The 27,182-nt window shown below is 40.4% G+C and overlaps 1 protein-coding gene across 1 annotated transcript; it reads left to right on the forward strand.

Moving 5' to 3' along the window:
* Positions 1–1,947: 1,947 nt before the first annotated feature.
* Positions 1,948–26,763, forward strand: gmfg (glia maturation factor, gamma). The gene is made up of 7 exons (XM_080732236.1): positions 1,948–2,030; positions 23,907–24,003; positions 24,622–24,671; positions 24,769–24,818; positions 25,572–25,654; positions 26,007–26,080; positions 26,600–26,763. The coding sequence occupies exons 1-7, from the start codon at positions 2,028–2,030 to the stop codon at positions 26,669–26,671; spliced, it is 429 nt and encodes a 142-aa protein (XP_080588362.1). The 5' UTR covers positions 1,948–2,027; the 3' UTR covers positions 26,672–26,763.
* Positions 26,764–27,182: the final 419 nt, after the last annotated feature.

A 27,182-nucleotide genomic window follows, 5' to 3' on the forward strand; every position in this document is an offset into this window, starting at 1 on the left:
TCACAACGTGGCGCGAAGCAACGCGTTGTGAGCTTGTAGATCTCTAGGGCTTACATACAGTAAAGTGAAAAAAATAAATAAAATAAGATCAATATTAAATCACAAAAGACCCTAGGAGGTGCTATTATTGGGGCCCCTCATTGATTACAGAATCCTTGTTTGGCCCCAGTTGCCTTAAAGTTAAAGCTAGAGCCTTTTATAGTGTTACATCTAGGTTGAACATGATTAGTGGAGCTGCCTCTGGTGTTGTGATCGTGGACATCCACTCCGACATGTCTCCATTCCGACACTAACCCTATCTCTAACCCTAACCCTAAACCTAACCCCTATGGGAGTGTCGCCACTCCGACAATAAGAAGTCAATTTCGGAGTGGCGACATGTCGGAATGGCATGGACCTTATAGCTAGATACTTAAAGGAGCTATAGTCAACTTTTTCTTGAAAAACGGATGCTAAAATAAAAATAATGTTTCGAAAATATTTTATAAATAAATAAGCTTCATATATGTGTTTCTATTCAAAAATGACCACAAAAAGCGTAAAATTATGATAAAAGAATCATTTTGGCCATTGTCAGACCGTCACTTTGTTTACATTCTAATCTATAGACTAGGATGTAAACAAAGTGTCGGCCCTACAATGAAAAAGTTGACTATAGCTCCTTTAAATAGTCAAATAATAAAACAGTTAATAGAACTGTATAGGTGCAGAGGCATCTACAGTAGGTTGTTGCTCTTCTGGGGTAGTGGTTCGGATTTTCATGTCAAAGGACCCCAAACAAACTCTTCTGGTGCGTCGTACTCTTAGTCTAAGCATAACAATCATTGACAATAATTTGACACTTGACAAGTGAACGGTCTCTCAGAATGACAAGATCAAGGAGGGTTTTTTATATGTCCATGCCTTAGATTAGAAAGAGTTGGTGCCAGGGACCCCCACAAGAAGAGAATACTTTTAGTTGTTGGGTTAGATTTAGTACTGAGTTATTTACAACTGCCTTTAGGTGGGGAGAATTGATTATGTGATTTGTGTACATTCTCTCATTAAGATAACTTCTAGTGGTTTGAAATTAACTATTACTTATCCCTGAAATCCTCCCTAGTGACCTGGGGGCCTCAAAGTAGGGAGAATCACTTGAAGAACCGGATGCTTTGACATGAAGTTAAATCTGAGTCTGATAGACGTGGAATTATGTCATTCATGGTTAATAATAATCCAATAATTTTCATTGTTTGTATAATATTTAAAATCAAACCTCGGTTCGAAGTGGAGCGGTGAATCTGAGCAGCTATACCGTGTGTGTGTGTGTGTGTGTGTGTGTGTGTGCGTGTGCTGCAGAACAGCGCCCCTCCTTTAACTTGTGTGTTGTGTGTGGCCACTCAAGGTATTGCCAGGCTACAGACACGGCCAGCCAGCCAGCCACATACATATACATACATACCCACGGACATACCTGTCTATTGGGAGCGCTTTCACCCCTCCAAAAATACAATTGTAGTATGAAATAACGTGAGATTTATGCTGTACATACATACATATACAGTACTGTACAATGTACATACCAGTACAATTCTTATTCATGTCCGCATTGTTTGGAAAATGTTTTGTTCCTAGGGTCGAGTTTTGAATGTTTTGTGTTGTTTTGTGGTTTTGCTTTTCTTTTCTGTTTTATTGTTAATCATGTATATCATTTCTTTTTGCACTGTAAAGCACTTTGAGCTGCATTTCTTGTCATGAAAGATGCTATACAAATAAAGTGTATTATTATTATTATTATTATTATTGCCCAATGCCCTTATGCCCATACAATGTATGCAATGCAGAATTGGAACACTAGTTGACTACACAGGAGTTCACATTTGATAAGGGGAGGGGGAGGAAAAGGGGGATGTAGTGACTGCCTGCCATCTAAAGGAGGATGTTGAAAGTAGCAGTTGCTTGTCATTAGCTAGTTGTAACTTGTGAGCGACTTCTTGATCTGGCAGTTCCACCTTGAAGACAATAGGCACACAAGGACTTCTTTCAGAATGGTATGAGAGACTACTTCAATTACTTGCATGCTTATCGGCTTCTGCAGACATTTTATTGGCTTGGTGAGCCTTTATAAGATTTATTAAGTGTGCCTGCCATGCAACGCAATGGCAAAACACTTATTGTAATCCGCCATACTTAAGTCATTAATTAATTAATTAAGTCTTTCGCCACGAATTTCTGCACGTAATAACTGCCGCACAATTAACGCCACCGCCGCAATATATACATCAAAACGTGCGGCTCGGCCGGGAATAGGTTGCTATTACTTTTCTTTCCGATCCGCGTTACCATTGCGACGTAATTCGCAAAAAACGACGCCAAAAAACCCCATTGACTTAGAATGGGGGAAACTTCGGCACGTAATAACTGCCGCACGATTTACGCCACCCCCGCAATATATACATCAAAATGTGCGGCTCGGCCGGGAATGGTGTGCTATTACTTTTCTTTCCGATCCGCGTTACGATTGCGATGTAATTCGCAAAAAACGACGCCCAAAAACTCCATTGACTTTGAATGGGGGACTCCGAAAAAAACCCAGAAACTTTGGCGCCACATAACTCTGCCATACTTTTGCCTAGCAACGTCATTTAAAATGTAAAATGCTCACACAACTTTGGTCTTTTTCCGACCAATAGGGATGAGCTGTAATTGATTAAGCCCCGCCCCCTCTATAACAGGAAGTGCCCTTCACCAAACAGGAAGTGCCTCTATAACTCATGAACCGTTTGTCGTACAGACTCGCGGCTGGTGTCATACCTTTTCTTTTTTTCTCAAAAAAAATTTTTCTCAAATTTTTTTTTCTCAATTTTTTTTTTCTCAATTTTTTTTTCTCAAAATTTTTTTTTCTCAATTTTTTTTCTCAATTTTTTTTTTCTCAAAAATTTTTTTTCTCAATTTTTTTTTCTCAAAATTTTTTTTTCACAAAATTTTTTTTTCTCAAAATTTTTTTTCTCAATTTTTTTTTTCTCAACGTTTTTTTTTCTCACATTTTTTTTTCTCAAAATTTTTTTTTCTCAATTTTTTTTTCTCAAATTTTTTTTCTCAATTATTTTTTTCTCAAAATTTTTTTTTCTCAATTTTTTTTTCTCAAATTTTTTTTTCTCAAAAATGTTTTTTCTCAATTTTGTTTTTCTCAAAAAAAAAATTTTCTCAAAATTTTTTTTTCTCAATTTTTTTTTCTCAAATTTTTTTTCTCAAAAAACTGTCGCTAAAGTGCGACCCGCTATAACGGCCAAAAATGCGCCAAAAATTTCGGCACGTAATAACCTGCCATGCAACGCAATGGCAAAACACTTATTGTAATCCGCCATACTTAAGTCATTAATTAAGTGTGCCTGCCATGCAACGCAATGGCAAAACACTTATTGTAATCCGCCATACTTAATTAAGTCCATAGTTTCGCCACAAATTTCTGCACGTAATAACTGCCGCACAATTTACGCCACCCACGCAATATATACATCAAAACGTGCGGCTCGGCCGGGAATAGGTTGCTATTACTTTTCTTTCCGATCCGCGTTACCATTGCGACGTAATTCGCAAAAAACGACGCCAAAAAACCCCATTGACTTAGAATGGGGGAAACTTCGGCACGTAATAACTGCCGCACGATTTACGCCACCCCCGCAATATATACATCAAAATGTGCGGCTCGGCCGGGAATGGTGTGCTATTACTTTTCTTTCCGATCCGCTTTACGATTGCGATGTAATTCGCAAAAAACAACGCCCAAAAACTCCATTGACTTTGAATGGGGGACTCCGAAAAAAACCCAGAAACTTTGGCGCCACATAACTCTGCCATACTTTTGCCTAGCAACGTCATTTAAAATGTAAAATGCTCACACAACTTTGGTCTTTTTCCGACCAATAGGGATGAGCTGTAATTGATTAAGCCTCGCCCCCTCTTTAACAGGAAGTGCCCTTCACCAAACAGGAAGTGCCTCTATAACTCATGAACCGTTTGTCGTACAGACTTGCGGCTGGTGTCATACCTTTTCTTTTTTTCTCATTTTTTTTTTTCTCAAATTTTTTTTTCTCAATTTTTTTTTTCTCAATTTTTTTTTTCTCAAATTTTTTTTTTTCTCAAAAATTTTTTTTCTCAAATTTTTTTTTCTCAAATTTTTTTTTCTCAAAATTTTTTTTTCTCAATTTTTTTTTCTCAAAAATTTTTTTTTCTCAAAAATTTTTTTTCTCAAAAAATTTTTTTTCTCAAATTTTTTTTCTCAAATATTTTTTTTTCTCCATTTTTTTCTCAAAATTTTTTTTTTCTCAAAAATTTTTTTTTTCTCAAATTTTTTTTTTCTCAATTTTTTTCTCAACATTTTTTTTTTCTCAAAAATTTTTTTTCTCAATTTTTTTCTCTAATTTTTTTTTCTCAAAAAAAAATTTTCTCAATTTTTTTTTTCTCAAATTTTTTTTCTCAAAATTGTTTTCTCAAAATTATTTTTTTCTCAAAAAAAATTTTTCTCACATTTTTTTTTCTCAAGATTTTTTTTTCTCACAATTTTTTTTTCAAAATTTCTTTTTCTCAAAAAAGTTTTTTTCTCAAATTTTTTTTCTCACAAAACAATTTTTTCTCAAAAAACTGTCGTTAAAGTGCGACCCGTGATAACGGCCAAAAATGCTCCAAAACGCCACTAATTAGTCGAAATGGCTGACTTCCTGTTTGGTTTCTGATTGGCTGCTGGCCTTGTGACGTGGGTAGAGCTGCGAGGGCCTGGTCATCGCTGCTTGCAGCTTTAATTCATTAATCGTCCATGACCTTAATTGGGGCCTATTTCGCCAAACAGGAAGTGCCCCTCACCAAACAGGAAGTGACCCTTGATCTCGTGAACCGTTTGTCATACAGACACGCGGGTTGCGTCAAATGAAATAACGCTAATGCTAACACCAACCGCTACACAAGGTTGCACAGACTTAGCGAGCTGCAGGCACACTTAAAATTTCTTAGAAATTTTCTCTTCTAGTTCATTCTACTGTCTAACATTAGCCTAACAGAACATTCTTCTGACACTAACCCTAACAGAACAGTGTAAGTTTATTAAGTGTGCCTGCCATGCAACGCAATGGCAAAACACTTATTGTAATCCGCCATACTTAATTAAGTCCATAGTTTCGCCACAAATTTCTGCACGTAATAACTGCCGCACAATTTACGCCACCCACGCAATATATACATCAAAACGTGCGGCTCGGCCGGGAATAGGTTGCTATTACTTTTCTTTCCGATCCGCGTTACCATTGCGACGTAATTCGCAAAAAACGACGCCCAAAAACCCCATTGACTTAGAATGGGGGAAACTTCGGCACGTAATAACTGCCGCACGATTTACGCCACCCCCGCAATATATACATCAAAATGTGCGGCTCGGCCGGGAATGGTGTGCTATTACTTTTCTTTCCGATCCGCTTTACGATTGCGATGTAATTCGCAAAAAACAACGCCCAAAAACTCCATTGACTTTGAATGGGGGACTCCGAAAAAAACCCAGAAACTTTGGCGCCACATAACTCTGCCATATTTTTGCCTAGCAACGTCATTTAAAATGTAAAATGCTCACACAACTTTGGTCTTTTTCCGACCAATAGGGATGAGCTGGAATTGATTAAGCCTCGCCCCCTCTTTAACAGGAAGTGCCCTTCACCAAACAGGAAGTGCCTCTATAACTCATGAACCGTTTGTCGTACAGACTTGCGGCTGGTGTCATACCTTTTCTTTTTTTCTCAATTTTTTTTTTCTCAATTTTTTTTTTCTCAAATTTTTTTTTTCTCAAATTTTTTTTTCTCAAATTTTTTTTTCTCAAAAATTTTTTTTTCTCAAAATTTTTTTTTCTCAAATTTTTTTTTCTCAAATTTTTTTTCTCAAAATTTTTTTTTCTCAAAATTTTTTTTTTCTCAATTTTTTTTTCTCAAAATTTTTTTTTTCTCAAAATTTTTTTCTAAAAATTTTTTTTTCTCAAAATTTTTTTCTCAAAATTTTTTTTTTCTCAAAATTTTTTTTTCTCAAAATTTTTTTTTCTCAAAAATTTTTTTTTCTCAAATTTTTTTCTCAACATTTTTTTCTCAATTTTTTTTTCTCAATTTTTTTTTTCTCAAAAATTTTTTTTCTCAAAATTGTTTTCTCAAAATTATTTTTTCTCAACATTTTTTTTTCTCACACTTTTTTTTCTCAAGATTTTTTTTTCTCACAATTTTTTTTTCAAAATGTCTTTTTCTCAAAAAAGTTTTTTTCTCAATTTTTTTTTCTCACAAAACAATTTTTTCTCAAAAAACTGTCGTTAAAGTGCGACCCGTGATAACGGCCAAAAATGCTCCAAAACGCCACTAATTAGTCGAAATGGCTGACTTCCTGTTTGGTTTCTGATTGGCTGCTGGCCTTGTGACGTGGGTAGAGCTGCGAGGGCCTGGTCATCGCTGCTTGCAGCTTTAATTCATTAATTGTCCATGACCTTAATTGGGGCCTATTTCGCCAAACAGGAAGTGCCCCTCACCAAACAGGAAGTGACCCTTGATCTCGTGAACCGTTTGTCATACAGACACGCGGGTTGCGTCAAATGAAATAACGCTAATGCTAACACCAACCGCTACACAAGGTTGCACAGACTTAGCGAGAGAGTAAAAGGTACACCAACCTGTCAACCATCCATCAAATGACGTCACAGGTTAAGCCCCGCCCCTTTTTGACCGGAAGTCCCGCCCCTTTTTGACCGGAAGTCCCGCCCCTCGCGTTATACCGGAAGTCGTAGTTTTGGCGGTTAGATTTGAATTTCAAAAAAAGAGCGGTAAAATAAAAAGCGGGAAAAAAGAGCGCTTAGATTTGAATTTGAAAAAAAGAGCGGGAAGAAATGGTGAAAGGTAATGCAAGCCTTCTATTCCTCTCTCATCACAAGGATGTCCACGCAGTGGTGGTGGGGATCGGATCAATGGAGGGCTGGGATTTAGAGAAACAAAAAGAGCCTGACTACCAGCCGCGGGGGGCACACTGTTTCCCGCTGTGTGTGCGCCCTGTGAATGAGAGCCGATGTCATTATTGTCATATACCAGCTGCATGGGTTATGGAGAGGCGGAGGAATGTGGGGGAATGCGGGGAAGGCCCTAAGGGTTCTGCCCCCCTCTCTCTCTCTCTCTCTCTCTCTCTCTCTGCATGCCTGCACACAGACACACACACACACACACACACACACACACACACACACACACACACACACACACACACACACACACAGGCACGCACACACGCACGCGCACGCACACACACGCACACACACACACACACACACACACACACACACACACACACACACACACACACAGTTGACAGATCTTTGCTGGGGTGACCCTGGCAGGTGTGTGAGGCCTAGTCGTGATGTTTTCTGTGAAGAAATCCACCAAGAAAACAGTGTTTTAATAATTCAATTCAGACGTTCATATGACAGATGTCAGAGCTTTGAAGGGGGTAACTTTGAGCGAGAAGACCCTGGCAGGTGTGTGAGGCCTTCTCCTGAAGCTTTCTGTGGAGAAATCCACCAGTTATAATATTTCCATTCTGAGGTTCATTCATTCATGTGGTAAATTGTTTTGTTACGGTGCCATCTGGCATATAGGCTGTTCAATAACCCAAGAATGCCACTTGTTGTTCTAAGTTTTGGCGGGGTCTTTTTTGTTCCTCCCTCATCATAAGGTTGACCCAGTGGTGCTGATCTGATCTGCGGTGGGCAGGGGAATGTAGAAACAAAAAAACAAAAAAAAGAGAGAGGCCTACCTTGATTCATTCATAATTCCATTCAGAGGTTCATCCATTCATGCGGTAGATCGTTTTGTTAGGGTGCCATCTGGCATATAGGCTGATCAATAACCTGACGATGCCTCTTATTGTTCTAAGTTTTGCGGGGTATTCTTTAGCGGCTTTATGACGTATAGTGCAATTGTGATGGCATGGTATAAATCAGGGTACGTGCTGAACGACTGTCACATTCTGACACAGTGAGTGAAATTTCTGAAGTTGGACACCAGCCTTTCAACTTGACTTCATCATGAGTTTTCTTCTTCATTGTGAGTATGTGATATTATTATTATTATTATTATTACATTCTATCAAGTGTGTTATTATCTAGTTGCATTTAGAGTTATAGTTAAATGTTGTGTATATCCAATGTTCAAGGATCAATGTTGTTTTTCTAGGAGGCCAGTTGTGAATCCTGTCATTGAAGACGCAATTCAGCGACTTGAGACGGGTGAGGCCTCGCTCAGCCCAAGCCAAAACCGCACGTTTCAAGAGTGCCTTAGCGGCGATCTTTTCCCCACACCCCCACCAGATGACAACCGTGGAGCTAATGGTTCTGAGGAGTTCATAATAGCAGGAGGATCTGAAGGTATGATTTATATGTGATTTATTGAAAAGCAATCCATTTCTATGTTCTTGGATTTGGAAAGTATTGAAACCAGTAAGACTCCCTAAGCGGTATTATTGCACTGTGTATTTGTAGTAATCTCACATAGGCTCTCTCTCTCTCTCTCTCTCTCTCTCTCTCTCTCTCTATGTCTGTCTGTCTGTGTGTGCAGATCTGGAGATAATAGACCTAACACTCTCCCCAAGACCCCCCTCTGAGTGTGTGGATTCATCCAGCCCTGACCGAGGTAGTTATTGTTATTCTAATGAGGCATGGTTGATTGGAGTTATACAGAGACACGCACGCACACACACACACACACACACACACACACACACACACACGCACAGTGCACACACACACACACACACACACACACACACACACACACACACACACACACACACACACACACGCACGCACGCAGGCACGCAGGCACGCATGCACACACACACACACGCACACACACACACACACACACACACACACACACACACACACACACACACACACACACACACACAGACACACACAGGAAGGCCCCCTCGAATCTAAAAACCTCTCTCTCTCTCTCTCTCTCTCTCTCTCTCTCTCTCTCTCTCTCTCTCTCACAGCTGTAGTACGCGTGAGTGTGATCAACGGGACGGCCGAGCTGTCAAAACACATGCACGTGGTCGAGGCGCAGATTCATCATGATAGCAGAGTTGAAGAGGACGACTGGCCTGTGATGTCAGACATTGATGAAGACGAGGTTTTCTCAATCTGCGAACAGCTAGAAAACCAGCTAACGGCGACCCCTGTCGCCCCACCAACTCAGCCTCATGCCTCGCAACAGCAACAACGACCACAAGAACAACTTGCACAGGTTAATATAGATCGACATCAGATTCCCAGAGCTGAAGTGACAAGAATTGTACAAAATACTTTTCGAGGTTTTTTCCGTGCTATCACTGAGGCCCATGAAAGTTTAATAGATAAGTATTTTCGGCGTCTAAACAAACGTCTTGGGCGTGCTAGTTCAGAAATAAGACGTAGGCGTAGAGCCCGCTGCTGTAAAAAACTGCAGTGGACTCCTAAAAACAGCAACAACAACAACAACAACAACAGCAACGACAACAGCATGTAAAAATGATTCCCTCAGTCTAATACATTTCCTGCTTGTAGATAAAAAACAATAACTGTAAACAAATTATGGATCACACCACATCACCATCATCATCTAGTGGTTCACAACCAATAGGAGATACGAATGTAGAGCAAAATTCTCAAAATTCTCAAAATGAAAGGTCTAGGCGTGTTGAACCCTCTATATCCACCACCTTACTGGACATGGTCGCTGCTTTAAATACAACGCCAGATAACGCTCAACAGGCTGTAGAGAGCAATTTAGGTCTAAATGTAATCCACGAGGAGGATAGCCCTGGAATCGATCCTGCTGGCATACAAGCAGGGGGTCGCACTCAGGGGCCTGTTATACAGAGCAATGTTTTTGATTTAATTGATGGTCTCCTCGAACAGCACGGGGGAAACATGCAAGTCGTACAGAGAGATATTTTTCGCAACACAGAGATCAGGCAATTTCTCAATTTTCCTCAACCAGGCAATGTTGCAGATTTTGCCCAATTTTATGACATTGTGACAAATGAGTTACAAGATAAGGTGACACATGCTTTGCAAAGAGCTGGTGTCAGCGAACACGATGTGGTCCAAGCAGAATTGCGAGCAAACAGTCTTCAAGATGATGTTTCAATGATGATACGCTATGGTGAGAGCGACAACACAAATTTTCAACAACTTCTGGATCGTCTTTTTCAAAGTAACCGCGAAGTTTTGTCTGACAGTTCTCTTGAACTGGTTATTCAAATAGTCAGACCCCATCAAGGGAGCGGTAATAATAAGAGGCGATTTGCATCTTATGGTGCCTCTCAGGCCATCCCAAAAAATGCACGGCATCTATTTGTCATTCCAAATAAAAACAGCACATGTTTTTCCGTCAGCTTAGCAGGGCTCATCAACCCCGATAAGGCTATGGCAGAGATCATAAAAGAAGGGGAGTCTATACACACACAGGTGGGTTTGGGTCTTAATACCGCTGTGACAATGACAGAGCTTCACATTAGACTATTTGAAGACATGTTAAATTGCAAAATTGTTGTTTACTACCAACCAGGCCCAGGAAAAAATTTAATTCCATTCTCGACAACTAAACCAAAAGATCTGGCTGAAAAAACCTACTACATGCTCTTACACGATAACCACTATTATGGCATTTACAACGTGAAAGGTTTGTTGGGAACGCGATATGTCTGCGATTTCTGTTATCATGGTTATGATTGTATGAAGAACCATAGATGCGAGGGATTTTGTTCTGTGTGTTTCTCCTCATGCCAACAGAGCGGGGACCCGTACCGATTAATAGAATGCGATGGGTGTCATAGAAAATGTCGCAATGACACATGTCACCGACGTCATCTAGAAAAAACATGGCACCCTAAAGCAGAAAAAAAGGCCAGCCTCTGTGACTTACATAAAAAATGCCAGAAATGCAATCTGCTCTACTATGTTGCTATGACAGACCCCCCTACACCTCATACGTGCCTTGTTAAATGTTGTGACATCTGCAAACAACCCCTTGAAAAAAAGAAAATCAGCGAGGCCGGTGCCAATAGTCTCTCAGTAGAAGTAGAAGAGGGAGAGGCAGAGAGACATCAATGTTTCATGCAGCGTAAAACAAAAAAAACATTGGAAGAAATAGAAAAGAAGCATTATGTGTTTTTTGACTTTGAAACAGAAAGCCTTAATGGAGTGCATAAACCCATGTACGTCGTGGCACTGTCTACCCGTGACAACAAGCCATTCACCGCTGAGGGACCTGATTGTGCTGTTAAGTTCCTAAAACATTTCAGAACAAAAATAAACAAAGGAACAACATTCATCTCACACTATGGAAAGGGTTTTGATAACTACCTTATACTGAATGCGTATGTGAAGGAAAACCTAGACCCGTTCATTATAACTACAGGGAGTAAAATTGTATTGATTCAGGATCCAGTTTTTAAATTAAAATTTCTGGATTCATACTCATTCATTCCGATAGCATTGCGGAATTTCCCGAAAGCCCTTGGATGTAAAACAGAGGAGAAGGGGTATTTCCCTCACCTCTGGAGCAGTATGACTAAATTCGGATACGTTGGCGAGATCCCTGCAGCACATTTTTATGGACCCGATCAAATGTCTGTAAAAGAAAGGGCTAAATTTCTCTCATGGTATGAGGGTGTCAAAGACGTGCCATTTGATTTTTCCGCAGTTCTAAAAGAATACTGCTTTAATGATGTTCAAATTCTAAAAGAAGGTGCATTAAAGTTTCGCGAGGAGTTCATTAACACAACCGGTGTTGATCCGTTTGACGCGGTTACTATTGCATCAGCTGCGATGTCTGTGTACCAGACTAACTTTCTGAAACAGAACACAATAGCAATCCCTGACCCCCGGCATTATCAGAACCAGTACAAATCATACTCAAACGCATCCATTCAATGGTTAGAGTTTCTCTCTCACAGCCGGGGTGAACGGATAACGCATGCATTAAAGGGGGGCGAGGTGGGAATAGGCCCATACCATCTCGATGGCTATTATGAGAAAGATGGCGAGCGGATAGCTATGGAATTTAATGGTTGTTGGCATCATGGCTGCCTTCAGTGCACAAACCCGCATGACATATTCCCGTTAACAGGTGAGAGATTCGACGAGCGGTATTCTAATACTTTGAAAAAACTGGACAGATTGAAAAATGAATTTGGTCTCAAAGTCGAAGTAATCTGGGAGCACGAATGGGAGGCGATGAAAAAAGATAACCCTGAAGTGAAAGCATTCTTAACCCGTTATGTGAAACCTACAATTACAGATCCACGAGCTGCTTTATATGGGGGTCGCACGTCACCAGTGTGTTTGCGCTACACTGCTAAACCAGGTGAGGAAATCCGATATGTTGATTTCACCTCGCTCTACCCATTTTGTCAGAGTAGTTTTTCCTACCCGGTTGGACATCCTGAAAAATTGTTTCCACCTTTCGAGAAACCAGTGTCAGAGTATTTTGGCTTAATCCATGCAAAGGTTTTTCCCCCGAGGGGCTTGTTTTTCCCTGTCCTACCGACTAAAACCAGAGCCGGGAAACTAGTTTTCACTCTATGCCATACCTGTGCTGAAAACAACAACCAATCCTCTGACTGTGCCCATACAGATGAAGAACGAGCGCTTACTGGTCTTTGGGTAACCCCTGAATTCAAGGAGGCTCTTGCTCAAGGGTATGCTGTTGCTGAGGTATTTGAAATTTGGCATTTTAAAGAACAATCGGACGAGCTTTTTAAAGACTACATCCAGTGCTTTTTGGCCCTAAAGCAAACAAGCTCAGGTTGGCCCAGCTCAGCCACTGATGCAAAAAGCAGACAAGAATACATTCAAAAATATGAAGAAAACCAAGGCATCCGTTTAGACCCTAGCAAAATTGAGCACAACCCTGCTAAAAGACAAATTGCCAAACTGTTGTTGAATTCTCTATGGGGTAAAATGGCCCAGCGTTCTAACCTCCTCACTACCACGATAGTGAAAGATCCTGTAAAATTATTTGGATTTCTCTTTTCATCAAACTATGAAATTTCAAACTTCCATTTCATTAATGATGCAGTGGCCCTTGTTAAATGGCGCTATAACTCCAAAGCTGTTCTACCTCCCGGTGACACAAATATTTTTTTAGCCGCATTTACTACCGCTCTGGGGCGTCTTCAGCTTTACAAGGAATTATCTCGGCTAAACACCCGTGTTTTTTATCTGGACACGGACTCGTTGATTTATCAAAGCTCACCTGAATATACCTATGAACCCGAACTCGGAGATTATTTAGGCATGCTCACATCCGAGTTGGATCCTGGTGATTACATAACAAGTTTTGCTTCAGCCGCGTCGAAGACTTATTGCTATAGCACCAAGAATTCTAAAGTCACTGTCAAATGCAAGGGTATAACCCAGAACTTTGAGAATTGCGCACGTGTAAACTTTGACAGTGTCACGCAAATGGTCGAGGGTTATATCTCGGACCGCAAAAGCACTCAGACAATTCCTACCCAATACAATAAAATTGTTCGTGATATGAAGTCATTTGATCTATACAACCGACATCGTGAAATTAAATTCAAGGTTGTGTTTGACAAGAGGCGTCTACTCAATGATGGGCGGACAGTGCCATTCGGTTATTGATATGACATGATGATGGTGATGATGATGATGATGATGCTTTGTACAGTTAATGTTTGTTTTTTCATTACTGACTTTATTGGGTTTTTATTTTTTGATTTGTTGTAGATGTTCTGACATGTTATCTTGTTTATTAAAGTGATGTATTATCTACTTAGTGTAACACGTTTGGATTAAAAGTTTTTTGTTTTCAAATATCTTTGATGTATTTCTGGAAATGTGTTTCAATGTGCCGTGTTAATAAAGTTGTCTTTTATCATACTCAGTTGGAAAATAAAGTCACATGCAGGAGAAAACATCCTTTTTTTCTCTCTCCTTTTTATCTCCTCCTCCTCCTCCATATGCTCTGGTGCTCTCCATGGTGCTGAAATCCTATACTGTAGCAATGCAATGTTGATTCAGAGGGCTGTTTTTTTTCTGCCGAGGGTTCTATATGCATGTTCCACTGAAATACAATCAAACAGTTAGTACTGTACATTAAACTAGATTTAATAATAAATCTTGCTTCTCAGCCTGCATTGGTGTCACTCTGTAAAAACGGTCTATGATAGAGGGGTTAGTGTAAGACGGCTAGGTATAATGAATGAAGTAAATTTCGATCCAAGGCTTGAGATGCCTTTCTCATGCATTGTTGCAGGGCCCTCAGGCTCAGGGAAGAGTTTTTTTGTGAAGAAACTTCTACAAAACATGGAACATGTATTTTCAAGAATCCCGGATCGCGTAGTATGGTGTTATACGTCATACCAGCCTATGTATGATGAACTCGCGCAACAGTTGGATATAACTTTTATAGAAGGCATTCCAGACTCTTTCACAGATGATGCTCTCTTCCCCAAAAATCAACACAATCTTGTAATTTTAGACGATGCTATGCAGGCCGGTTCGGATAGTGCTGAGTTAGCCAAGGCATTTACTCAGTACAGGCATCACCATAATTTGTCTGTGATCTATCTGGTTCAGAACCTCTTTAATCAGGGCAGGCATGCGCGAACAATAGGTTTAAATAGCTCATATTATATAATCTTCAAAATTCCTCGGGACAAGACCCAACTCGCCATTCTGGCTCGGCAAATGTTCCCTGGCCATAAGGATTTTTTTATGCAGTGCTATGAAGATGCCACAAATGAGCCACATTCCTATATCTTGATAGATTTAAGACCCACATGTCCAGAACGTTTTAGACTGAGAAGCGGACTACTTCCCTCTGAGTGGCCTGTTGTTTACATGCCTAAAAAGTAAAAATGTCAAAGAGGCTAAAACGCAACCTACCATTTTTAAAAGCAATACCCACACTGCGACCGCAGGAGCGTAAAGGTTTTTTGACACGTTGCCCCGATGATCTGATATTAGCGCTTTGTGAGATTTGCTTAAATATATTGAAGGGGAATGTGCCTCTGAACCCAAAGCAATATAGCAGGCTGCAGAAACAGAAAAAGTTTATTAAGCTTTTTGCAAACAAGAGAACATCGGTTATGCGTAAACGAAAGGCTATAACCCAAAAAGGCGGTTTCCTATCTGCTCTTTTAGGTGTGGCTATTCCCCTGATTACCAGTTTAATTGCTGCACGTAAATCATGACCAGTTTCAACAAAATGTTCATGCTCTCGGAGCAGCAGTTGGACAAATTAATCGCAAAGAAGTCTCAATCAGAGAGCATTACTGTCACAGCGCAAAATGATTTGGAAAGGAAAATGGAGGCTGTGCTAAATGAAGCAGGAATCAATGTTTATGAAAAAGCAAAACGTTATAATATACTACTGCAGAAATTACTCACACTTATTCGAAGTGGGGAACATGATGATCGTGAAATAGCATTGAAATTACCTTCACAACGGGGCGAAACATCTCCAGATGGAGGGACGCAAAGCGATGGGAGTGTTCCTCAACAGAATCAAACCCAACAAGATGAAAGCAGTGAGGACATCTTACAACTAATACCTGCAAGGTCTAAGAAGAATGTATCCTATATTTTACAAAAGCTTCAAGAATCTGATGGGGCACTGACATGGAATCCTTCAGGAGAAGTCTCTATCAGGGGACAGCCTATTAAAGGCTCACATATTTTGGATTTGATGAAGACTTTATCTCAGCAGCAGAGATCGCGTGTTCACAGTTTCCCTGCAGGCTGGGAATCATTTCTACATGTCATTTCTGAATTAAATATTCCTCTTACAAGTATATCCAATGTCTATGCACGCAAACAAATTCAAGATCTGAAAGAGATGCCTACAGTCACAGACCCCACGGCCCCATATACAAGGAGACTGAGAAAAAAGAAAGTTAATCGGAGCCGGCGAGAATCTACACAGCTACCGTATTCAGCTGACCTTGTTCGTGCCAGCGCGAGTGCTACACCTATGGAAGATGGAGATGCTGATTTTGAAACATCTAACTACCCTCCATACGCGCTATGGTCCTCACCATTTTCTCCTAATCCTAGAAATTGGCTCCACTTCACCGAGTGAACAATAATAATATCACTCACATATACCTCTATATCCATAAAATAAATAATCATGTACAGCGGAAATGATTGTCAATAAAGACATTTTTTTATTTGAATAAAAGAGTATCTTGTATTTATTTCACACACAATCATGACATTCATTAAATAGTTTCAAAGAGCATGCATTCTGAGTATAGGTTTTAACAGAGTTTAAGCGTCTAATACATTTCCTAAATTTTCTCACAAAGCTAGTCACCAACATGTCATTTTTTCTCAAATTATCAGAATAGAGTCTCATAGTCTCTTGGAACGAGAGGCCTTTTGCCCGATGGCAGATATAGTATATAACGTGAGCCCCGCAGGTGGTTGAAAAATCATCTTGCAATTGACGGCGGTTGAATCTTATTTCATGAGCATTACGTGCCAGGAAGGTGGTAAAGCTCTTGGGATAGAAAGAAGCATTGGGGGGATATCCATATGAGTCAAAGAAGCTGGCCTTTCCAGACTCCGCTTCCAAAACTATTGCGATCCAATGCTCTCCCGGTTTATCCTGAGGATCGGTGTTGACAACAAGATACAATGGACGCTCATCAATTTTAGATGGGAGTAAGTCGCACGGGTATACCCCACCAAAGGCCGGCCCTATGATAGGTTTTAATATAGACTCGATTTGATAGCTATCCATCTCTTGCTTAGCTTCTTTCTTCTTCTCTTCTCTTTATGTGATGATTCAATATTCCAAAAGGACGTTTCGTCTTGAGTTGACATGTACAAGACTGTCATAACAAGAATAGACCACTAGAGTGACAGTGCTTGGCAACGCCCTTCTGAACCGTAGGTCTAAACGACAGGTACCATTGACCGAGGCCGAAATGGCTTCAGGGTCTAGTTCTCCGTCCCGTGCCAAATTCAAAACAAACAGAGCATAACCCTGTTCAAAATCCTCCCTGTTTATGCAGAGTCCTTCATTTTTCATATGTTTATTTGTTCCCAGGAACAAATTATAAAATTCTCGGGCGGTGTGGTGTTCGCCAAAATTAGGCGAAAATGGTTTGCAAATATGTCGACCGTTCACTCCTAGAGCCAGATATTCCAAATCGAAGTGCTGGAATCTGCAAAAGAAATTGCAATCAGTTAATATACGTGTTTTAAAAAAATCAGGTAAAATAAGAAAATGAGCTTATATACATACAGTATATACATATATATTACTATACCTGAAAGGGTTGCGATTTCGACTTCCCACCCACGCTGTGTGGTCGACCAGCCCAATGACAATATATCTAGGAAGCTTTCCTAGAAATAAATTGTCTTGAGAACAAACTCTTGACTGGGCGGGGAGTGTGTAATTTTTAACGTCCACGCGGCTTATAGGATACAGGGCATTCGATTTCATTAATGCAGCACTGTGCCCTAGCATCACAGCGGGGCTGACATCCACCTTCTTCACAAAAATACTGGCTCCCATTATTTTAAGTTCGTAGGTTTTATCAGCAGGACACATCAGAGTGAAAATGCTCTTAGCTTTCACAAGTTTTAATTTCACGTCGACATTATTTATCAATAGACGCTCTGAGAAAAAAATATCCGAGTGCAGGGGTCCCATTAAGGTAAACTCCTTCGATTCCTGGCAGTATTTCGCACGGCTAACAAGGCCCGGATTTGGACCATCCGCTGCCACATTGACTGAATCCAATTCTTTTTCATCTTTATACCATAGGCCGGCTGAAAATTGTGATTTTAAGGCTTCAGGACCGAAATTCAGGAGGGTTTCGATCATGGCCCTATAAGGATGTGTAGCACTACTGCAACTGATAAGCACATCATTTAGGCTCACATCCACTTGCGAAAACATGGTGTTAAGAGGATACTGTATAATTCCTACTCCATCTGTATCTGCCAAGTCACTGCCATCAGCTTTAACAATTTTAAGACGTAGATGGAGCAGGGTTGAGGCTAAATCGAGATAGCGATCGCCAGCACCTGGTATTACAAATTCCAACACATTCTGATCCGCTAGGGAGTTCAGGGGTGTGACTTCTATGTAATTAGTATCATCGACACTCAACTGCGTATAGGATGGCAAAAAGATATCAAGCTCTGATTTCGTTATCTCGGTTGTCCTCTGGAAAGACATCTTTATTTGTTTAAAATATATCCTCTCCTAGCCTGCGTTGTCGTTTTCCTGGTCTTCGCCCTGTCTTGCGCTTAGAGTGTGATGCAGTCTTTCTCCGTTTAGGGTTTTTATAACCTGCTTTGGCTAAAGCAGACACAGATCTTTTCCTTTTTCTGCGTGATAGCCGTGTTAGCCCTGATCCTTCCTGTTTACTCTCTGGTCCTTTCATCAAACGGGTGGTTACAGCCGAGACCACATCTGATGCGATTCCTTTCGCTGCCGTGGATAAATGAGGCTTAACAATTGTTGCCCCGCGTTTAATAAATGGCAAGATAAATCGAAAAGCCCGTGAAAGCACAGAGCCAATCCCCCGGCCATACTGTACAGGGACGCCCTGGAAACCAGGAAGTCCTCCTCCTCCAGCCTGATTTGTGTAATAGGAAATGAATCTTTGATGATCCATTTTGGCTTCCTTTCTTATTTAGAGTATAGAGTTAGTCTGAGGACGAAAATGTAATTTTACAATTGTTTTACCATAGGCAAACCTTATATACTTATTGAGGTCACTCTTAATTTCAATCTTAACCGTGTCCAGCCGTGTCTTGTTCACAGGTATGTAGTGTAGCTTATTGTATGATATAATGACAGGTTCACCATAAGACCCCTGCTTTTCAACAATTCTTAAGAGGGGGGTTTGATACTCCCCGCAATGTTGGGATTCGCAGATATTGCTATACACATAAAAGCAATATTGACCAGCATATATATCACAAGGGTGTGGTGGTGTAAACTCTGCCTTGAGTCTGTACCAGACATCTGGTTGAAATCCCAGCATGTATGCCATAGGCGCTTGTAACCTTAAAGAGTAGATATCACTGGCATACACAATAACCTTTTTTAGGATTTGATTATAAACTAAATGTATATCCAAATCAGCATCCTGAAACATTAAATTCATTTCCGAGGCCAATTGAGGTATGCTGTCATAATATCCTGTTTTAATTTTCTGATAAATCGGCGGTTGATCTTTCTTTGAATGATCGATGACATCATAAGTACACTCCAGGCTGACAATATTATTCCATGTGTGACAGTACATAATTTCTGCTAACGCTACGTCGTATGGAGCATTCAACTCTATTGGCAGCGAAAGTGAGATTGTATAGTCCGAGCTGGTATTTTCAGGAAATATGTCATGACAGGCATTTGACGGTAATGTCAAATAGAAAGATTTGCGTTCCTCCATCCTTCTACTGGTTCAGTTCTTCTCCAACTGATTGTCATTGGGCGAAATTACTAGCTTTTCATGGCGATTGGAAATGTTATTCCCTCCCTCTCTTCTTCTTCTTCTTCTCCAGGTTAATTATGTCTTTAGTAGCTATCCATGAGTCAAAACGCGAAGGCCATCCTTTCCAATGCACCAGTGACATTTTACGACCATTTTTTATTTTTGTATCTATGATATGGTCTATCTGGAAAGTTGTGTTGGGTGAGATCTTGACCTTCTGTAACTCCTTCTCATAGAAGGTCCCCTGGATGATTGAATTGTTTATATCCCTTAAAATATAGACCGGTGGTTCGCGTGGTATGCATTCGTTAACAAAGAAAAATTCATCAGTGAAGGATTTCTCATACATCTTATCAAACACAGCTCTGTATTTTGAAATACGTACTATATCCCCTTCTTTGAATTTATATTTTGGGGCTGTTTTCTTTAAGAGCATATTGCTGTATAAATTCTCAAACACCTTCCGAGTGTTTTCAGGGGTGACCTCATTGGGTCTCATTTTTATACTGGAGTGGAAAGTGTTATTGTAGCTATGAACTAAATCTTGGAGTACTTCTATATACCTCCTTGTATTCATAGCCGTGAAATATCTAAACATTTTTTCTTTCAGTGTCCGGTTGTAGCGTTCTGCCACGCTAGCTTTCAGGTTACTTCCTGTAGCAAAATGTATAATTTTATGTTTTTTCATTAGCTTATCAAAATGTTTATTAAAAAACTCGCCGCCTCTGTCGGTCTGAAGTTTCAACGGGGCCCCTGCTTCCTCCAGAACTGAAGCAAATGCAGCTGTCACTTCAGCCCCTGTCTTATTTTTTAAAGCTCTGACATATGCTTTTTTACTGAATACATCTATCACCGTAAGCAGAAATTTCATGTTATCATTATATTTTGATAATGAGGTCATATCACACAGATCTGCTTGTAGCTGGTATTTAGGCCGAGGGGCAAACACACGATTTCTAGGAAACGTTTTTCTAGCCGGTTTGTGCAATGTGTAAGCATCTTGAGCTGATAAAAAGTCTGCAATATGTTCTGGATTAGGCTTTCTTCCACTATGTTTTTCCACAGCCTTCCTCAATTTTTCCGCACCCCCAAAAGAAGCTTCTCCTCTAGGATCATAGTATAAACGCTGCATTAGCTTTTGCTCCTTCTTTGAGGCCATAGTGTCACTGCTCGGTCTGTGCAGCCTCCCACGTCCAAACCTACTATATATATAAGTCTGAAATCATGCAAACCCCTGTTAAAAATAATGACGCAATACAACTTTATTCTATCACACAGAATATATGGTTTATTATTATTATACCTAATAACATCAGGATCGCATAATAACATCGAATAAAATGCCAACACCTTTGTGCTCTATAATACATGAATGCACTACATTGAGTATATGATCAACATCCACACTTTGACCCTGCTTCAGTTTATAAACTAAGACATCGACTAGGAGTGAATAGAAACAAAAAAGATGTGATATTCTAAAACTGGGAACACGAATTATAATCATGCGCAGACATTCCTCAAAATCAGGTGCATTTGATAAATTTATCACCATATCTTCCCAGGGATGTAACATGAAATTCTGTCTCACAATCAATATTACATTTTCAAAATGCGTTAGACGTTCAGAGCTGACATTACATTGTGTTTTATATATAGAGACATCACAAACTCTATTAGCAATTACATGCTTTAAAGTTGAATTGATCCGACTGGTCGGAAAGCCCGCAAAAATATAGTGGGTAAATGCAGAGATGATATTCCCCATGGTCTTATCAGTTCATAGATCAACTCATAGATAGAATCTGATTCTAGAGTCCTTCTTCGGTGTCTTGAGCCCCTTCAGCAGGCGTGTACATCCAGTAGCTGACAAAGTTGTTCATCTCATCTTTCTTCACCGAGTCTTCTCCGACCAACTCGGCCAGGATCTCATTGACTTTTTCTTCGATATCCGTCGAATTCTTTAGCTCATAAAGAAGGGCTTCGCAGATTCCCTGGACTCTGCTTGCAGAGGCGAGAAGACCCCTACTCTCCAGCAGGCGCATCAAACCAGGAATAAAACGCTCAGACCAAACCCTTCTTGTCAGCTCATCGAACTTGAGCTCGAAGTAATATGCAGGGATCGGGTATAGACAATCATGCTGCGTCTGACTGGGGTGGTCTGTTAGACATCCATAACAGTCTAGTTTTAGCTGCTCTCCGATGACAGTTGGTAGAACTGATGCAATTGCCGCTTTGATAGTCTCCAAGGTGAGTGTGTTCAGTATACCACCATGATGACCCAGTGTTGGGTTTACAGGAGACGGGATAGATTTATATTCAGGACTGAATATATCAACCGTTTCACAACTGAGCCGTGGTGAAGGCGGCGATTCGCTGCAACAGTTTCGCCGGTAAAACAATAAACCCGGATCGAATAGGGGGAGGTCCGCGGCAGTGAATGAATCATCGGCGGGGAAATAGGGGATCGCTCCCCCTGCGGGTCCTCCACCACATGTCTCCTTAGCGAATAGGCTGATGCTGTCCATGTTGAAGAAGAAAGGGAGTCCGGTGTATAAGGGGGCTAGAGCTTACGCCGCTGTTCTGCCAGGCAATCACCAACTACAGCTCTAGCCCTCTTATATACCGTTAATAAAAGGAGGCGGAGTCTAGAGTCTGATATTGTCACGCCCTCACGTTGAAGTGCCCGCCACAATCTGAAGACCCGCCTCTTCAGAGCAGCCCACGTCCTCATCCATGAGTTAGTTGACATGATGGATGCTGTTGATTTAGTGTACTTCTGTCCATTTTCCCTATATTACCATGTGTTATATAGCCTGTCCACCCTAAATGTAAGTCGCTCCGAATATGGCTGAGGTGGAGGAGGAGGAATGTGCTATTCCGTCAAGCAATCGGCTTGAGCACACTCATCGATTTCCACCAACACCTCCTTGATAGGCGTAAGACGTACACGTTTTGCAGGCATAAGACGTACACGTTTTGCAGGCTTTGGAGGGTCGCTCGCGTCTTCAACCATCACCTTGTCATGCAGATGTCCCTCAATGAATCGTCTCTCCAGCAGGCTCATTTTCCGTACTTGCTCTCGCTGATTTTCAAAGTACACCTCGAGTTCCTTCATTAACTGACGGACTATCCAGATATCATCAAGGTGGAAAGCCAGATGGATCGGGTAAGATTTCTCCACAGCCATAGCTGTTTTAGGCACTCTGTCTGAAGCATCATCATGCTTCCTAAATCTCACCATAAGCCATTTAAGCGACCTGGAGCAGTCGACCATGAAGGCTGGTTCCCCCCTCGCATGGCCCGGTGCTTCGGGATCCGTTTCTACAATTTCGGGCCGCTTGAATTCGCAGTTCAGCGCTAGACGAGACGCCTCCATGTAATCACAGAACTCCAGGACGTATTTCTTCAGGTCTTCGAATTCTGTAGCATACACCCTCAGTTCCGGGGTATTTACGTCAAACATGCTCTCTCCAAATTCCAATGTCGTCAGTGTAACCCATGGAAATTTATGATAAAAATGCATGTAATTGCACATTAATTTCCGAGAATGGGCGAGGCGCCAGATCTTCTTATCAGCAGCGTGGTAGATCACACCATTAGACTCCATGTTTGTTCTTTTCTCAGGTGGCTGTTTTTTAAATGTATTAAAACCCTCCGAGCTGATTCACTCCTCTACAGTTCTCTGCTAAACAAGCCCTCTCTATTTAAAGGAAAAAATGTCAAAGGAGTAGGAGGCACTTACAATGGAGGAGGAGTCTCCACTGTAGGTATTTTTCCCGCTTTTTTATTGTTACCGCTCTTTTTTCCCGCTTTTTATTTTACCGCTCTTTTTTGAAATTCAAATCTAAGCGCTCTTTTTTCCCGCTTTTTATTTTTTACCGCTCTTTTTTGAAATTCAAATCTAACCGCCAAAACTACGACTTCCGGTATAACGCGAGGGGCGGGACTTCCGGTCAAAAAGGGGCGGGACTTCCGGTCAAAAAGGGGCGGGGCTTAACCTGTGACGTCATTTGATGGATGGTTGACAGGTTGGTGTACCTTTTACTCTCTTTAGCGAGCTGCAGGCACACTTAAAATTTCTTAGAAATTTTCTCTTCTAGTTAAATATTATACTGAGCCAGGGTCTGATCACTAAAACATTGCCACTTGACACACAGGAAACTGCACCCTCCTATGGTGCACTTCCTGCACTCAATATGCCACGATAACATTTTGAATATTTAATGCTTTCATATATTGTGGATGAAGATCTGAACCACAAAGCTGGTGTCTCCAACATTAATTGTATATTTTGTGTTTCGGAGCACTGTTGCAAGTATGTTTATCTGCAAGGCTTTTTCTATTTGAATAAATCTAACTCTGCCATCACATTGCAGTCAAGTTCTCTGGTTGTGTGTGAAGTGGATGAAAGTCTGAAACAAAAACTAAGGAAGTTCAGATTCCGCAAAGAGACCAACAATGCTGCCATACTGAGTAAGTAGCGCACAATAGCAGTGAATGTCACTTACTGTAGTCTGCTTATCCCATCAAGTGAAGCGATTATTTAATTGTCCAATTTGACATGTCAAGAAACACCTCTGGCAGTTGTGCAACCAGAGTAAAATCAGCTGTTGTTTGCTAAATTGATAAATAAAACAATATCCATTGTCAGGAAGCCAGAGAAGAGAAGCTAAATTAGATATGTTCCCTTTTTTGGTCCTTGTAAGTCTGACTGCAGTCTTTGGCACAATGCTGTAGTGTAGGTTTTAAGTTCTGCAGACTGAGGTGTACAGATATTTACATAGTCAATCACGTCATCATCATTGTAGATTGGATATTATTGCTATAAAAAAAGAAACTTCAAAACATTTGTAAAATAACATGGGCATAGGGGATTGTGGTAGCATTCTACTGGGTTTCTCAAGACTGGGGTTGATGGCAAATTATTATTGCTAGCTCTATCAGGACTGAGCTGGGAAAAGATTTAGTGAAATCTCGCTGTGGGAAATATAGACGGAATCCATGATCTGACAAAAGGCTCTCTGAACATTTTCAGTTGCAGTGGAATCCTACCCCACTCATGCATTCATTATAAATCTTAATTTCTCATAGTGAAAATAGATATGGAGAAGCAGCTTGTAATCCTACAAGAGGAATTTGAGGCAAGTCAAATTTACACTCTTTGTCTTTTAAATCACATGTAGATTTTGATTTCATTTTGAGGTCATGAGTAGAAATAAAAATCCCCTTTTCTTTCAGAACATTTCACTGGATGAGCTGAGAGAAGAACTCCCAGAACGGCAACCCAGATATCCTTGAAATATCATAAACCTCCAGCACATATCAATTAGAAAATGTTTGCAAACATATTACTACAGTAGAGTAGCAGTATTATACTAATACTGCTACTGTAGTAGGCCTAATGTGTTTGCATGTATACTGCCAGTATAGATATTTGCTATCAGGGACGTGCTGGCCATTGGGAAAAGAACGGCCGGTTCATTCCCGGCCGGTCCAGGCCGGCCATTAGGAAAAAAATAAAAATAACATGTCGGCCTTCGTTCCATGTTGGGGGCTGGGTGGCCAACAAAGTAAATCTCACTGTTGGGCAGAAACCTCGTATCTCCAAGTTTCAAATTTGTAATTTCTTTTCTCAAAGCAAAGCCCTGCTTCATCATACAAGGCTGTCGCACAAAAGTAGTGAAAACAGCCGATCTACAAGCACACAACGCCTCGCACCGCAAGGCGTTGTGTGCCTGTAGATCGGCTGTTTTCACTAGTTTAAACCATTTTTAAAATGATAAATGCAAAACAAACGGTTTTGGACATACAAGGTTTCCACCCGACAACGACGAAATATAACTCATGTAACTGGCCCACTGGCTTGTCACTTGTCATGATCTGAAATGGCAAATCTTTGAGTAGCAGCAGCGCTATAGAGAGAGATCTCTCTCTATAGCACGCAATGAGGGCCTCTACAACTTTTTTTCCCGGGCTGAATCAGGGGCCCAGCATGTCCCTGTTTGCTATTGACTTGTTTGCTTTCCTTGACAAAATTTCACATTCATTGTTTACAGCTACAAATATAACCATGAAGATGGCAGAGTGTCTTATCCTCTGTGTTTCATATTCTCCAGTCCAATGGGTGGGTAATAATCCCTCAGCTCACTCAAATTCTATTTGTGCCCTTTTCCTTGAGTATAGGCTTACATCTTGTGGGATTCTTGTGTTTGCTCAACAAAATGAAAACTTTACATCCAGTTCTATAAACGTATAATGGAATTGACCAAAGGGAGTCCACCAGGAGTCTATATAATATTTTCAGAGAAGTTAGCTCACAAGCTCACAATGGGCTGTGTTCGAGTTTGTATATAAAATATTGTTTTGCCTCAATCAGAATAGGGACACTAGGGTTCATGTGGTTAAAGTTCCTTGCGTTGTTCATTAAATAATGTTTTTTTAGGAAAAGCTTCAACTTGTGTCACTCATTTCAATAGGATGCAAGCCCGAGCAACAAATGATGTATGCTGGCAGCAAAAACCAACTGGTCCAAGTTGCAGAGCTTACAAAGGTGATTGGCTTTAGATACACCTCCAGGAGCCCAGAAAAATATATTTTCAGGTTCCTCTTATCGCACATGTTTATGCACTCTACTTTTAACCACTTACACCATATACTGTTTGTATACTTCATGGTACATCAAATAGCTAAGATGGCAGATCTACAAGCTCACAACGCATCATCTTGCAACATAGCTATTTTCACCAAATCAACACATATTTCCTCCAAATGTTCACCCAATTTTGCTAAACGTTTGCCTTATGCCCCAAATAGGGATGCAAAGGTTAATGTGGTTGAAGGTCTGCATTTATCAAATGTATTTCCCACATTCAAATATTGAATTTTGTGGGTTAGTGTCATTCCTGGCACGTTACCGAAACTTCTACTATTCAGCCTTCTTACCAAACTTCCTCGACTTATAGTGTACCTCTAGTTGAATACAACGTTTAATGTAATTGCCTCTGAACTTCTGAAGATGTCACAAATGCCATTCATATATTAACATACCGGTATTCTTCTTTTTAATTAGATATTTGAAACGAGGAACAATGACGACCTGACAGAGCAGTGGCTGAAGGACCAACTCTCATTCTTCCACTGAATATGCATAAGATGTCCTATAATCATCAAACGCTGTTCATGGCAACATCCATTCTACACCACTCATGCATTTTATTAATCCTTTGCATTTGTTATTCATAATCAACTGTTTTTTTTTGTTTAGTTTTTTAATTTCCAATTCATTTTGGACGGCATATAATTATGCAAACATAATAAAATGTATTTTTAAACCAAATCTTGCTCTGAAGTAGGGCATTAATGACTTGTGATTTTTGCAAGTCGACTCGACTCAGTAAAAAGTTGAGTTGAAGTCTGATGAGACGTTTGAGGTGTTAAAATGAGAGATGGATGCTTAAATACAGATTATCTTCTGAGTGCGACCCTTCTTTTATTTTAGCGTTGTAGTTTATTGGGACAACACACCAGACATCAGAGTGCGGTGGCAACATAAACAACCTGATTTGTCTAATATAAACCATGATCAGACACTAAAGTTAGATAGCATGAATTAATATTTAGGTATTCATGGTGTCAGTCTGTTGGAAATAATT

This window comes from Nannobrachium achirus (genome assembly GCF_963921795.1).
Source record: "Nannobrachium achirus genome assembly, chromosome: 8".
NCBI classification, from domain to species: Eukaryota; Metazoa; Chordata; class Actinopteri; order Myctophiformes; family Myctophidae; genus Nannobrachium; species Nannobrachium achirus.